We start from the raw sequence: 16,645 nt of genomic DNA on the forward strand, positions 1-16,645 counted from the left end.
TAGCTTACAAGCATTCATTGATAAGGTATAAGCCAAGGGAAGAGAAAATTTTGGCTTGACATCATCAGTACAAGAAGATTCCCTACACGTATATTGGCTTTACCCAATGACCTAGTAGTTGGTTCAGTCTTACTGCAAATGCTTTTACCCAAAGGCCCTATGAGAGCGACATACATGTACTAGGTTCAAGTTGGTTAAGAAAATGGGATAGAAAATATGCTCCATACAACTAGGCCCTTATGAAGTGATTTGATGGACACTTTCAGGTTTTCTTCTAAATAGTTTGTATAATACTTATAATAAACACATTTTAAACGAATTACAGGAAAATGGAAAATTGACATAAAAAAGACCAGTCCAAAGAGTTTATTGCAAATAACATACATGTATAATGACATTTACATTTGCATGTAAACCATATCAACGTCATGTTTTGACAAAAAAAAAATTATATTTATCTTAGAAGTTTTAGTCCCACACCTGCTTCAGCTGTCCAGTAAGTTCATTAAATTAGATGTACAGTGTAGGGACCTTCACTAAGGGACTTAATATGTGTGTGAAACTGGACCCTTAACACAAGTAGAACACAAATAAATCATTTTTGAAAGTACACAGAAAAACTACAAGTACTAAATAAATATAAACATGTAACATGCCATTTCTACAAATGTTTTCTGTTTTTAAAAAACATTTCTTTGGCCTTTGGAATTTTAGGTAGAGGCAATGAAAACTGGAGGTTAATTTTTAATTATAGGAGGAATGTCCATCATACTTGTATACATAAAGGAAACAGAAAGTGAAAGAAGGCTTGATATGTTATATCTATTCACAAAACTTGACCAACTTAAAATCTAGCACCTCAATACACAATTCGTTATATAAAACTGTATATTCATTTATTTCCAAGGACAAATCTTATGTTCATTTAAATAAAATTAAATTGTGAAGTTATGGATGGATAATTTTGATATAAATTTGAATTACATTTATATCTAAGGGTGAAAAAGTCCTGTAATATTGAGTCCTTCAAAGAAAGACATTGTGGTTACAGTCAATGTTATAGACTGAAGTAAACCATCTACCATCTACCATCTACCATCTACCATCAATATGGAATTCTAAATTAAACAATAATTTAAAATCTCTGTTCAAGTGTAGAAGAAATGCCCATTGTAAAATTTACATCCAAATGAATTCCTCATCCTTTGACATGAAAATTGTACATCTACTGGTATATCTATGCTTGATGGCTAATAAAACATGTTCAAATCAATGTTTAAGATATCTTAATGAAAATTGAAAGAGACAGAATTATCACTATCAAACACAAACATTACAAAGTACATGCAGTGGAGAGTAGATGTACCGGTATATATAAAATGCCAACAATTCTTAAGTATAAATACAAATTTAAGTACTTCCAAACACTGCAATATTTTCAGAGCTACATGAAAAGAAGAGAAAAGTTATTCCCCTTGGCAGTTATATGAGTGAAAAATTGTAATTTTTTAAAATTTTGTAATTTTTAAGAGATAGTTTGGAAAAGAAATGCATGTATTCAAAAAAAAAATTCACGACTGACTACATGACACAAACAAAAAGCTAGAATAATTTCAATTTGGATTTGAAACAACTTGATACATTTATCAGTGTAATTATACAGAGCACATAATAAGGAGTACTATCAATTGAATATATTATAAATAAATCTTCAAAAAACATTTGAAAGACCTCTCTGGAACACTAATAAATCTTAATTATTTCATAACAAAGAAAATAATTTGAAACATGCATTGTAAACATGAAACAGCACTGGATACGTCAAATTTACAATTGTCAACATACACTGAGTTCCAGATATGACGACACATTTGATTCCAGTTTCAGTTACACTAACAGAACACTCATCTTGATAAAATTGTGACAGATTTAATGCATAAATATCATAAACAGCAATGCATATGTCAGTTTGGCTTTCCAAGTTGAACATCTTAAGTTAACAAATTAACTTTTGTTGACATACATTGGTTTCCACAAACTGAATCTGCGTTGACATGCACCGATTTCCAGATTTGTCAACACTCATGATTCCGCATTAGGCGGTGGCTGACTGGGCCCCCATCGCCCGGTCCACCCCCTTCTGCTGCATGTGGGTGTCAAGTAGCACCTGCTGGTCACTGAAGAACTGCTTGGCCTGACCGCACGTGTTGTTGACACACATTGGGCACCTGAGCAGCAGCTGTTTTGAGCACGCTCTGTTCGAGTCCAAATGAGACTTGACTAGATCTGCCTGAGCCTGAAATAGGTCATGACATACATAAATGATTGCAGTGTGACAAAATAAGTCAAAGGTTGAAACAATAAACATTCTGACAGGGCATCGAGATCAATTTGCTTTTTCCAAAAGATGAATGACTAGATTATGTCTAGAAACTGCAAATCATGTTTTGCTGTTATGAATTTAATATTCAACTGATTTAAAATGTAAACAAAAGTGCCAGTGTGTATTTCAAAATTGTCATATTTCAAATGAGATATGAAGATTTCATTAAATAATTCAACACAGAAAATAATTCAATCAGTCTAGCATTTGCAGATGAAAAGCAATCAATTAAAACAATATGCTCTTAAACAGTATTCATTTCCAAATTTTTCACAAATTAAATGTTTTGAAAGATTAAAAATATCTAAATTTAAAGTTACAGTCCCATCTAGGGCTGAGTAAGAGTTACCTACCTTGATGAAGGTGGCGCTGTCATTCATGGCTGGAGCTCTTCGTATGTTCAGATTGTGCTGAAGATATAAAAGGATAATTATACAGCAACTTGTATTCATGTGCATTATAGACAAGACCCAATATCTTACATACTTGCTGCAGGCCCGTAGCTTATGCTCTGAAAAAAAAAACTTGGATGGACGACTTGTGAGCTACAGGCCTCCCAAAGTAAACTTTTCTACTATTTTTTTCATGATGGATTAAGAAAAATTAATAATCATTTCGGAACCCTGAATTCAGTTTAACATTTCAGTCAAATTGCACGATCCTCTTCCAAAAGCTAACCCAGTTTTACATCACATTTGGCATTTGTGAAATAGAGAGTTTCTGAGAGTAATCTAAAATCAGTTCACTCATTCAAGCTTAACTTTTCTGTTACAGCACATAGCTCTCCTCTTCTCAACCCTCTAACTCACTTTCTCTCCAAGTTCTTCAGCATACTCCAGGTCCAGTTCATACAATGTCTCGATGTGGTCGCTGGTGAAAGCAATGGGCACCAGAAGGATGTTTTTCTTGCCCTTGGAAGCCAGTCCCTCTATAGCTGCGTCAGTGGGGGGACCCAGCCAAGGAAGAGGACCAACCTACAGCCAATCAAATCACAGAATGAAAATACAAATGCTATAACTTTGTTATTTATTTAAATTCAATGTATCCAACTTGATTTGACAATTGCAGTGGTCAAATTCAACCTAGTCAGCTGTACATTAAGATGTACATCTTAGAAAGTAAAAGTTCTAATACCACAAAATATTTAACAAAATTTCATGTCAGTTATCCTTCTTTCAAAGACAAATTAATTTCCACATTGAATGCAAGCTTTGGTCAAAAAGGTTCCACAGTTTATTAAAATAATAATGAATTTGGAAAGAAAAAACATGACAGTCACTGTGTTATTATTTACATTTCATATGTTTACATGTAGGTGTCATTGATTGAAAGTAAAAAAATAAAGCAGAACAAAACAAGCAATGCCCGTGTTACTGGGCCATATCTATCTAGTTTGGCCCTGTTTTGCTAATATAATCGTTTGCCCTAAGTGCTGGGCTCTGACCTTGGACTGCCACACCAGGCGATACTGGTTGCTGTGATTGAGGGCCTCCATCACTCGGTTCACTGTGGCTCCTACTTCTGCAGGGTAGGGGTCCCCTCTGTTTACAACCTGTGAAAAAATCAAAGACAATAATCAAAGTCCTGAAATGCTGAAAGACTAAATGGATATAACAGAATCATTTTTTCAATGCCAGAGTGTGTATACACTAAAATTACTTTTAATTAATTGCAAAGGGGTTGATTACACATTTCATTACATTTCTTTGAAAAATTGTAATGATAATAATGTACCATTACCATAGGTCTGTTAGGTGAAGATTCACAAATCCTCAAGGAGGAGAAATGAAATTATATTTACTCACTGACAGATAAAAAATTTTTGTTGGATCCTACGTATTCTCTTACCTTGAGGGGGAGGGAATGGGCAGAGAATAGGATGACAACATCGTCTCGTACATCTTCTGAAAACTTGGCCAGTTCACTCTGGATGCTCTCAGCAAAAGCCTTTGAAAAATAAAGGGAAAACTTTACAGTAACTGTATAGTTACCCAGTAAAAAGAATGTAACAACGTGTAGGTATTACATATCATACTTAGTCTAAAAAAACAACAAAAGAAACATATAAAAATTATTCCATTTACAATAAATCTTGAACATTAAGAAAGAAATGTACTGGACAGGTACATATTTTTTTTTTCTCAAACGATCATCCCCATCTATATAAGATTATAATTCATTAATTCACTTTTCTTGAATTGTCAATTTTTTACATTCATATTTGTGGAAGTGTCATTTTATGTGCATACTTGCATAATCAATAAACGAATACTTCAATTTGTAATTCTTTGAGTACTGGTAGATACTGATATCAATGTATTCAAAGTTAGTGGTACCCATGATATCCACAAAAATTAAGACACCACAAATTCTATTAAATGCACATTAATTCATAAACTTTTGTCACCTGGACAAGCCCTGGGTGAGTGGGCCAGCGGTCAATACAGCTCCACAGGATGTTGGAAGGCTGACCCCGCTTGGCGTAGTGTCTGTAGAAGGCGTTGATGCTACTTCCTGTGGTGGAACAGCTGTATTGTGGGTACTGTGTAAAGGCCACACCCCTTTCTATGCCATCACTGAAAATTAACATGCAGTCAAGTATTGTAATAATATTCAGAGTGTACTACAATGTATAATTATGTAAATTGTTTTTTTCAGCTTTTATTTGAGTTAGCATCTGAATGCATCTATTTATATGACATTTAGCAATACTGCATGTACATGTACTTGAATTAGCAGTAGGTGCTCTGCATTAACAAATAAAAATACTTATTACCGTAATAAAAGAATACACATCAAAATGTAATATTGTTACAGTATATCAATCACATGGGGTTTGTGAACACTTACATTCATATAAAGTGTATATAAAATTCAATACACTAAGTCTAATATGATTAATTTTAATGGATTTATTGAAGAAGCTTGACACAAACAGTTTATAAGTGCCACAAAATCCTATCATGAGAAACAAAAGATATAATATAGATAAAAGGCACGCATACCTTTCCATTTCCTCAATGGCTTCCTCTGTGAGTGGATGAACATATCGAAATCCAACATAAAACTTATGTGGTGCTGAAATTGTCAAAAATTCACAGCTTTAAAAAAAGACCCAAAACTTTGACTACTGTAGATTCCTTATTTTACATGAGGAATTAATTCCGCGATTCAACGGTTTTCCATCAAAATGCCAGAATATTAAATCGCAAATTCCGAAACTTAATCATAATTTTATGTCATTTACATACGTTCAAAAATTAAAAGCGAGATTTTAAAATTCACGAGATGGGCTTTTCATGATTTTATGCAGTTATTAATTCCTCGCTTTTAATTAGGAATTTACAGTATTATATTAAATGGCTATGATATATACAAAATTAAACAAAGAGAAATAACAAGATATCTGTGAGTCAATGCTCACTAGTGATACCCCATAAGATATTATTTGCAAAATAAGCAAAGTCCGATTGGTACAAAAATATATCCCACGATATGGCATGCCTTAACAAACACTGTGTTAAAATTTCAAGCATCTGCGATAAATAGTTGCTGAGATAAATGCGACAGAAATTTTTGTTACGGACGGACGGACAGACGGACGGACGGACAGACAGACAGACACACAAGGGTAAAACAGTATACCCCCTCTCCTTCGGAGCAGGGGTATAATTAGGTCATTAACTGACCTGTTTCTGGGCTGATCTGGTCCAGTAGTTTGACCATGCCTTGGCCCTGGGTCTCGGTCCACTTTTTGATCGGTGACCCTCCCCCAATCTTGTTGTATTGTTCCTGGATCTTTGGGGTTCTCCTCTGAGCAATGCGTGGACCTAGCACCCTGACAGTAACAAAAAAAGAAAATAGGTTGAATACAATGTATAAAATTTTGTGCTGTATTAAGGTGGCTCACTACACCTTGAAATATTTTCTCATCTCAGCAGAAAATTAATTGATTATCATATATATGTAGCATGATGGATAAGAAGAATATAACATGAATAAGTCAAATAGGCGAAAAAATATGCAATTTTGGATAAAAAAAATTTTCAAAAATTTAGTTCAGTAAATGTAATAAAAAGCCTAAGGCAGATTCAAATTCATGATCTGCAGTTCACAAGCCGAATACTAATCACTGAGCTATGACAATAGTCAACAAAATTTTTGATACATGTACAAACAATTTAACATATCATCTATATCACCATCTTGTGACTTATTGTTTTAAAAAAGTATGTCTAGGTGCACTGAGGTACCTAAAGGCTAAACAAGCTTGCAGCAATGCTATTATTAAGTTAACGAAGTTTGTTGAATAATTATTCTTGTGTGTTAATTACTACACCATGTGGCTTCATGATGCTCTAATCACAATTAATGTGAAAATTTCTGGGCAGGCATAATTTTACACTGGAAATGTTAGGGAATGTAAAGCTTACATATAAATATCCAGTTGAGGACTGTGTAAATGAACAGTAAATGGAATATTTACAAAAAACTTATCAACAAAATCCTTAAATGTATACTACAGTACTGCCAACATGAATATTTTGGAAAAGCCCAAAAAGTTGCCCTTGATTATGCGTCCCTGAAGCAAAACAAAAACATTATAAATCTGCATGAACTAAAATTTGGAACAATCAATAAAAGATAACATCAACTGTCAACCACATTTTTTAAAAACATTGACTTCACTTAAATGCACTACACAGATGGATCAATCACTTTGAAGCTAATTACAAGTTTACCTGCAGGCTTCTTTAGGGGTTTATAATTCATTCCCCAGGTTGATCAGACTTTCAAATGTCAGTCAGTATATACTGGTACATGACTGTATAATATAGCATGATAATTTAAAAATGTCCTTAAGTCAGCAATTTATTAAATAAAATAAATCATGGTAATAGAAACCATATGAAACATGTATTGGAGTTTTACAATTGTCATGAAATGGATCTGGCATGAATTTCTGTTTTAAAACTCCCCCATATTCAGCCTGCACCCCTAAGTGCTTCACAAAAAACCCCCAAGCAATCTTTCCTTTTCCTTTCGTCCCATGGCGTAAATAGTTCTCTCTCTCTCTCTCTCTCTCTCTCTCTCTCTCTCTCTCTCTCTCTCCTTACTGTTGAGCGGGGAGCTGCATCAGATCTCTATCCAGAAACAACCTGGTCAGGAAGCTCTGTACATCAGCCTCTTTCTCAGGTCCGCCCATGTTTAACATCAGAATTCCCGTCTTTGGTTTGGAGCTTTAAAATAAAATTGTTGAGTTCAAATCCAAGATCAAATTAAAATCACTGTTGAATGCATGTACATTTAATATTTTGACTTTTTCATTTTCCTAGCATCAAATATTTCACATATCAGATATGTCTGAGTAGAATACTGTAAATGTACTACATTTGGCTATTCTATGTAGCGCTTTTGGCGTAATGCGATTTCCTCTAAATCAAGTACATCGCTAAATGCCATGCATGTATATATAAGAATAGTCACATAAGTGACATTCAAGAATACGCTAATTCAAATCTACGCCAATATTGTACAAATATAATATGTTTACAGTAATTTGTGAAGGATCCAATATACCAGATATATTGTTACTTTGATTTTTCATTGATCATTATATGATAATTCTAATATGCTGAATTTTGTAGATAATAGAGGAATCCGAATGAAACTGACTTTGCTAGAGTCTTAAACTTATTACTGTATACAGTGAAACATTCATCCCCGTTTTATTTTCGCCTCTTTTGTCCTCGTTATCAGCGGGCGAATTTAAGACTGGGCAAATTCTAATGTATTATATTATCTCTCTTTAAACACAACTCTGTCTGTGTGAATTTAAGATGGGGCCAAACCGTTTGCAAGTAAAGATGGACAAAAATAACCCTGTATACAGTACATGTATGAGCAGGGCCAGTGTAACTGCAGTGATATACAAGTTGTATGACTGAGGAACCTGATTTATGTTTATGATTTTATTGTTGAATGTTGAGCATTCATTCATATAAAAATAAATCTTATTATTTGAAATTTTATTTGTTTACCTTATTCAAGGAAACAAATAACTCATGTATTGTTCATATGTTTAATAGTGAACATTATCTTTTGTGATGAAAAAATGCCCCTTATATAAAGTTATTTGATAATTCCGATTATAATCGATTATTAATCGATTATGTGTATCCAATTATTAACGATAATTGATTATGATTTTTGGTCCAATTGCCCATCACTACTATACAGTACCTGTCTGAGCTGTAATGCTGGCAGGAGTTGACCAGGACACAGGGTCCACTGTGATGGTTTGGATTCCATTGCTTCAGGTAATGGCTAGCACCTGTGTACAAACAGAACCACACAATTATCGTCTTTGGCAAATTCAATTCTCAAAAACCTGGATACAGGGTGAATGATGTGGAATCATAAAATTCTGGTCTCCCACATTTTATATATTTATATAGGTTCCATTGATATTTGTATCATGTAATTTAATTTTAACATCTTGACTTTTATTCATGATTTTTATGATGAACACAAATGTTCCAGTTTGACACTTAGTATATATTGCATTACCTGAAGGTCTGTACCGGTAGCTCTAGGTCTGAAATAATTGGGATGGACAACCTGGTCGTCCCAGCTCAGGTTGTCCATCCGAATTTTTTCGGACTGGGAGCTACACACCAGTAGCTAATACGTTAAACCAACTTTTATTTGCATGCGAGAAATTTTTGCGATGTTTGTTGGACAGCCTCGTCATCACAAATATTTCTAGCCGCAATCTTAAGTCATTGTCCTATGATTATGATTACAGCACAGATCATGTAGATCAGACTTACTCACGAAAATAAGTCACTACAAAGTAGCTTATTTCCGGTGTATCGCAAAAACAGCTAGGTCATCGCGAATAAAATTGGTTTACAGTATTACATGCACTCCTACTTAATCCACTTATCATCAGAGAAGATAAACAAACCGACAGATGGCAAGACGTAACATTCAGAGAATGATGAGGCTAGGCACACTTTAATAAATTTTGAAGTAATGACTCAATGGATTTTATGTACACTAACGTTACATAAATACTAGCATACAGATGAAAAAATTAAAAACTTCATATTTTCTCATGTATATATATTAGTTAAATCCTATTGGATCTAAAAACCAATTTGCTTTTAACCCTGAAGCCTTCTCCTTATGTATGTAAAGAACATATAATAACTTACAAAAATAATGATTATTGCACATCATTCTTTTAATATAAATTAGGAGATGTGAACTTAAATTATTCATAAATTTCACAAATATTGTACAGTTGCTTTTCTCAAACTTCTTTGCATATTCATGATGGTCGGCCATTCAGAAAGAATGGTTTTTATTAAGGGTTGTAATGAGATTCATTCATTTACTAGATGCAATATTTTAAGTTACAATGACCATAAAAAGAGACTACTGGTAATGAATTTTTTATTATGTACAGAGTAAAAAAAAAAATTCTTCTTCAGTACTTGTAGCGATTTAAAAAGTTTTAAATTGATTTGACTGGTACATGTACATCAATCATCTAATATGATATATTGATCAAAAGCACTTTGTGCAAATATCATTATATATTTAGTTTTTAAACATGTTAAATAGGCTGATATCTATGTTTATCAAACCGTAAATCTGGATATCTTTTTATTTTTTAATCAATAAAATTCACTGAGATTTCACTAAGATTTTGTTGATCAAGAAGGCAAAACATTTGTGCATAAAATTATTCTACACATGCACACAGTACTGAGAAATCAATGGGTTGGTGTTTTTATTTTAAAAGAAGAAACTTGTAGATTACCTGGCAAGGCAAAAGGTATATATATATGTTACACTTCTTTACTACTAACAGCAATAAACAGAATTTCATTGCTAGAACTTGATGGCTGTGTGTGTAATCTATCTTGAATTCACATCGGTTTTGATGATAAGCAACTTATCTTAATATGCTCAGATGTAGACACAAGTAACACAATACATACTAATAAAAATAACAACTTCCAAAAGCCTTAGCATAGTGACACAAAAAAATCAGTGTTCTTTTTTCAAAGACATGCCTGCCAAGACTATGTAAGCTTGACCTAGTCAAATACATCATAAAGGAACATATACAGTGAAGTAGCCAATTCTGGGTCGTCTCCAATTTTGGGTCACTCCTGTGTATTCGATCATCATGTCATCTTGTTTAAATTGAAGCATAAAAAACTTAATAAATACATTGATCACGAACTATAGGCCTTTCTGTCTTTGATCATTAAATGATATTCGAAAATTAACATTTACAGACCCTCCAAGAAATGAATTTAGAAATCAAGCACTTTCGAGATGGAGATTTTCACACATCTTTGACATGCTATTTTCATTATTTAGACTGCAGCGTGGTTGACGTGAAAGTTGTGGGAAGGCATTAATGGATGAAAAATATTGCACATGCATTTAGTTATGTGTCAACAATAGGGCTGGGACGATACTGCACTTAGCCGATTCGGTACATATCACGATACATGAGATGCGATACGATACGTATCACGATACATTGCAACTAAATGAAAACATGATTAAGGGTTAAAAATTCATTCAATCTGTTGATGTATTACCGCATGTCCAAAGTTATTTTGATATATTTAAAGTGAGCATTGCACAATTTACAAATTACTTTAGTCTCATATACACTACTTTTTCATAAACAAGTAATCCAAAAGTTGTCCACACTCCAGATTTAGCTTCCTAACAGTTTTGACAACTTTACGAGGTTTTCCGCCATCTTTGTACTTTCATATTAGGCGCGCGGACTAAAAATAGCTGATATATGAAGCTTGGATATTTTTTGAAAATAAAAAAAAGTTCGCTTAGGTATCGTTGTATTAATGGTAAATGTATCGATCCAAATATCGTCAAAATAAATACTGTGATGCACCGGTGCATCGGTGGATCGTCCCATCCCTAGTCAACAATTATTCAGAGTGATATCTGCCCAAATAAATTTACACCAATTAATTAATCAATCTGCAGTAATCTTCCCAATTGCGGGTCACTATACCTGAAATATATTTTTCTGCGAATTTACAACAACGTGAAAGAGAGAAAAAAGAGATTCAATTGAATAAAATGATCCATCCAGCTCAGGTGTCATTTTATTTATCTTGTTTGTTATTTTTCTTAAGGTTTTTTTTTCTTTTTATCACAATGATGACAATGACGATCATTTCATTCTGAATCACGACTGTCATTTAGTCGGGAAATTGGTCCCTGTTACTTGAGTATCAGAAGTTGTAAATATATTTTCTGATCGACATTATTTTTTACATGCTGCAAATTTATAAAAATTGTTTTCTGAGATGATTACCCGACATCACTGACCCTTTGAAGTCACATGACCTGAAAGTGGGGAAACCATATACCTTGTTGAAATGCCTCTGTAAATATTGTTTCCAGGAATTTATTTTCAAAAACAAAATAAATGCTTAATAACTCACAAAATGTACTTTCAATATACATATATAGTATAAAATTTAAATAGAACAGCCTTGCAAAATATGAAAGAAACAGTCCGACGTGAACCGGAATTGCATGGCGATTTCACTGTATTTATGACTTGCATAATATTGGATTTCAAAAAATTTTCAAATTTAAAAAAAATCAAAATTTGGATAAACTTATCAATTTTAAGAATGTCAGATAATATGTATTATCATTGTTATTTAAAACTGTTTCTTTAATATATGCATATATATTGTACCATGTCAAACGAATTGTAAACATGCATGGTCTTCATGGGGAAGAAGGAAAAATGCAATAAATCTACCACTTCAGCTAGTAATAATGTGGTGTACAAACTACATTACAAATTAACAAACAACATCCAACCGACTTGCAAGTTAGGGAGGGGGGGGGGGTACATAATCATTTTGTAACGTCCGACCTTATGTAACGAAAAAATTTCAACATGCTTTATACAGCCCTATTTCTGACATGCTTTACTGCGTGACCTTTAAACATAACTTAATTAAAATATCTCGTAATTTCAGCAAAATTCAAACAACGTATTATTACTTACTTCTAGCAAAGCTGTTCAGTCTGTTCGATACCGACAAGGCCATGTTGTGATTCCTACTTTCAGATTTACACTTGACAGAAGCGCCCTCTTCTGGTAGTGACGTCACACTATGATAACGATGAAATGAAACTAGAAGTATTATGCTTTCAAAAATTGTTGTTTTTCTTGCTTATTTTCCAGATATCAGGTATGATTTGATACCAAGTTGTCTTTTTTGTTCCTCATGTTTATTTTCATGAATTAAAATGTCATAAATTGATGAAATCCTGACAGTAGGTTACGACCGTAAATATTTTCGTCTGCTAATTAAGTAATTTGCCTCCGTGATTGCATTTTCGTTTATCTGCTGATAATTTTCTTCAGAATGTAGTGGTAAAATAGTTTCCGTGGAGGTATTTCACGAGGAAAATTTTGAAACTAAAGGTATGTATCAGTTAAAGTACACTGGATCATTCACATTGAGCTACTGTACAACAATATTTTTAGGCAATGACGTCGTTAGTCCGAAATATCTGACGTTTTTCTGGCTTTTTTAACGATTTTGATATTTACTTGCCAGGAAATATCAAAATTGTTACAAAAGCCAGAAAAACATCAGATATTTCGGACTATGACATCGTAAATGTTGTGGAATTTGAATGATTGTGATGGGCTACATATTTAATATAACCTTTGTTTTAATTAAACTACGAAAAAAAAGGAAGATAACATTTTTTTCCACAAAAATCAATATAAATCATATATATGTCTCTTTGAATTGATATAAAGTCAAAATGATGAAATAAATCTGTTTTTATATAACTGTAATATTAAGCATGTTGTTTTAACTTGCCTTTAAAATTATATATAAAGCGGGACAGGAGCAAGATGTGGTAAAGCTGATTGACCCAGAGTTGAAATCCTGGGAGAAAGATCTGATGCTTGATGTGATGAAGTACAAAGCCAGCCTTCAGAAAAATGATGTTGGTGATGCTAAGAGCAGAGACAGTGACGAAAGTGAACAGAATCACAAACTTGCAAAAACTGAAGACACATTCCACACACAAGAGGCCATAAAAATAAAAGAAAATGAAGGTAATTTAACCCTAAAAATTAACTGTAGATTAACTTCTAATTAAACATGAGGTATTACCCTCAGCTATAGCTGTGATAAAGTTCGCGTAAAATGGCAAGAAGCACCCCCCTCACCTATTTTAAAATCTCTTTCAACATAGATAAAGACATAGGTAAAGAAGAAATCCAAAATCAAGATCTAGATTATCTAAAGGATGACAGACATCATTATCAAAAAGAGGACACAAAAATTCTGGGAGAAGTAAAATCTGTGATCAAATCGGAAAAAGCCAAACATCCAAATCCTCATTACAGAAAAATTCTTAGAAAATATGGACATCACCATAAAAAGGCAAAGACATGGAATAATAAGGAAAATCAAATAGCTGATTCTGATTTGGAGCAGAAGGTCATGGACATTGAAGAGGAGGACAAGAGAATTGAGGACCAGCTTGCTCCTCCAGTGGTACTGCCTGAGGATGAGGACACAGAGGGGGGACCACAGATTCCCAGGCCGCTCCTCAGAGTGAAGAGACAACTGGACATCAATGCTATCGCTGATGCTCACCTAGAGAACTCCTCCTCCTCCTCTGGGAGCAATGACACCAATGTTGATGTATGTCAGTGGTGATAGAATTTGAAGCTGCATGATCTTGTACAAATCTTACCACAAGTAATTTTCAGTGGAAAATATATACATGTATCTTGGATATTGATTTTATAAGAATATTGTCTTGGTTGGTTGTTACTCAGGTTAATTACAATTTAATAATGGTCCAGGATCACTTTCCTCATTTTTACAAAAGCTTAATTAGTACATATATAGTGTAACCGCAGAGGCACAAGTTTCGGTTAATATGCATGAGATTTTTTATCTTTCATTCAAAAACATAATTTTTTGGATTAAAAAGGGATTTAACAGTCACCAATTAAAGTCATATTAACATTATCTAAACTTACACTAGCAAAAAAACAACTCCATTTTAAGTAAATTATTATGTTTCACAGTTCATATTCATGCACCTTCCATAAATTACCAATGCAATTATATGCATATAAAATTTCATTTTTCTGATTTTGTACACATCAAGGTGATAACAGCTGATGACCGCAACGAGGAGGCGAGAGCCAAAGCGAGTCAGGCCGACCTTCTTAAGTACCTGGTAGGGACCCTTACATCAGTTGCCATCTTCTCGTTCATTGCCTACTGCTTCATCAAGGACCCCAAGGGCTGCATCCATGCATTTGGTTTGGGCTGTCCATGCTGTATAGTCTGTCTGCCTTGTATCAGAAAGTAAGTGTTGAGGTTCTGCTGCTCATAATTAATGCAGAAGTCTGCAGAACTTTGCAGTCTTACAATACACAACTGGAACTTTTACTCTTGTCTGTATTAGTGATCATAACATCATTCCGGCCTCTGTTTATTTGTACATTTATATTAAAATATTGATTTCAGTGATCATTACAATTTTTCCTTAGAAGTAATAAATGTAAATATGTAAATTGTACTGATTATTTGCATATTTCAGAGGGGGGGGGGGGGGGGTATTTGACACTCATTGACTAGAGGGAAAGTTATCTCTCTTTTCAGAGGGTCAATGTGATTTAAGGTATTCGATCCTTAATAACCCCAGATTCAATTAATCTGGATGCATAACAGATGTGTATGGGGTTAATACTTCATATACTTGGACATAATTGTCATGTTTAAGTATCAATATGTGAGAGTTGAATGTGTCCTAATTAATGACCTTTTCCTTTTCTTGAAGAGTTGTCCCCCTTTGCTTTTATTCTATAAAAATCAATTTTTAAAAAATCTATACGGTATAAAAAAAAATGTCAATAGTTTTTGTATTCCTAAGAACAAAATACACCTTTCCACCAAGGCATTTATTAATATTCTTAGTATTTATTTTTTTATTTAAAAAAATGTGCTTGTCCCCATAGACCATAATGCAATCTTCATTTATTAATTACTGCTTAGTTAATAATATTTTTGAAAATTTTTCTCGATAAATCTTTTTCTACTCTAAAATGCTTTAAATTAATATCAAAGTATTAGATACATGATGGATATTCAAGGTTGGAAAAATTAGGTCTAATATGGATTAAATACCTTAACAAAAATATATATATATATACAAGACACTTTAAATTTGAATTTATTTAGTAGTGAACAAGAATCTTATAAATAGAATTGAAAATTGGTTATGGACTACAATTTGTTTAAGGGTCAATTAAATTTTATGATTATATTAACCAAGATATTTTTTTCTTCACATTTCAAAGATGTCAAGAGAAAACGGATATGGAAGCAGTGATGAAGGAGAACATGAATCGATATATGCCGGGGATGGTCATCCACGAAGACGGAAGTATCGAGGCCTACGAGGTCTCTCCAGAGGAAATAGATATTGTCATGGAGATTGTGGACATCATCAAAGAATAGTGTCTCAAATCCATCAATTGTAATGAAATAGTGTGTTAAATCATCAACAGTGGAACTATATGCATGACTGTGTATGTACTAACAATGAATAGGAAACTAAATGTTTCACGGAAGCATCAAAATCCTCAAGATTCAGAATTTCTTTCAAATTCATCACTATGCATAAATTAACAGCTAGAATAATAACAGCTAGAATAATATTGTTCCACACAAGCTTATAGTTCTAGATTTGCTTAATTTCTGTTATCACAAACTACATGATTGTACAATTTCACAGGGGTGTGTTGAGCAGAGTACGTGCTTGCCAGTACTTACTGCCCTTGACGCCTTTGACATTTAGGGCAGTGTGCTTTCATCAGTCTTCACCAGAATTTGCTGTTCAGGTACCGGTATTGGTACGTAATTTTGGCGAGTGCTTGCAAGCTACCGCTCTGTTGAACACAACCTCGCGTTAAAGTCTATTCCAAACTCTCTCCGTGTTTATTCGAAATGACCATGGATTAACAATAATGGTCTGTCTGGTATTTTTAAACAATTATGGTGAATAATAAATTATATAATACATTCAATAATGTAGTCCTCCAATTTGTTTTTTGTCAGAATAAATTAATTGTACCTCTATTGTTGCAGCTATCGTTTTAAAAATTGTTGCGAGAAGTAGAGAGAGAGAAAA

At 33.4% G+C, this 16,645-nt stretch overlaps 2 protein-coding genes across 2 annotated transcripts; one reads left to right on the plus strand and one right to left on the minus strand.

The window, feature by feature from the left end:
• Window positions 1–351: 351 nt before the first annotated feature.
• Window positions 352–12,594, minus strand: LOC128173621 (ferrochelatase, mitochondrial-like). Its single transcript, XM_052839296.1, has 11 exons — window positions 12,471–12,594; window positions 8,627–8,717; window positions 7,501–7,623; window positions 6,073–6,221; window positions 5,389–5,461; window positions 4,791–4,959; window positions 4,232–4,330; window positions 3,828–3,935; window positions 3,193–3,357; window positions 2,737–2,793; window positions 352–2,296 (listed from the first exon to the last, which is right to left on the minus strand). Exons 1-11 carry the CDS (start codon window positions 12,511–12,513, stop codon window positions 2,096–2,098), a joined length of 1,278 nt encoding a protein of 425 aa, XP_052695256.1. The 5' UTR covers window positions 12,514–12,594; the 3' UTR covers window positions 352–2,095.
• LOC128173622 (uncharacterized) lies at window positions 12,559–16,151 on the plus strand. The gene is made up of 6 exons (XM_052839297.1): window positions 12,559–12,657; window positions 12,834–12,893; window positions 13,323–13,544; window positions 13,685–14,139; window positions 14,615–14,817; window positions 15,813–16,151. Exons 1-6 carry the CDS (start codon window positions 12,594–12,596, stop codon window positions 15,970–15,972), a joined length of 1,164 nt encoding a protein of 387 aa, XP_052695257.1. The 5' UTR covers window positions 12,559–12,593; the 3' UTR covers window positions 15,973–16,151.
• The last annotated feature ends 494 nt before the right edge of the window (window positions 16,152–16,645 follow it).

This window comes from Crassostrea angulata, chromosome 2, assembly GCF_025612915.1.
Source record: "Crassostrea angulata isolate pt1a10 chromosome 2, ASM2561291v2, whole genome shotgun sequence".
NCBI lineage: Eukaryota > Metazoa > Mollusca > Bivalvia > Ostreida > Ostreidae > Magallana > Magallana angulata.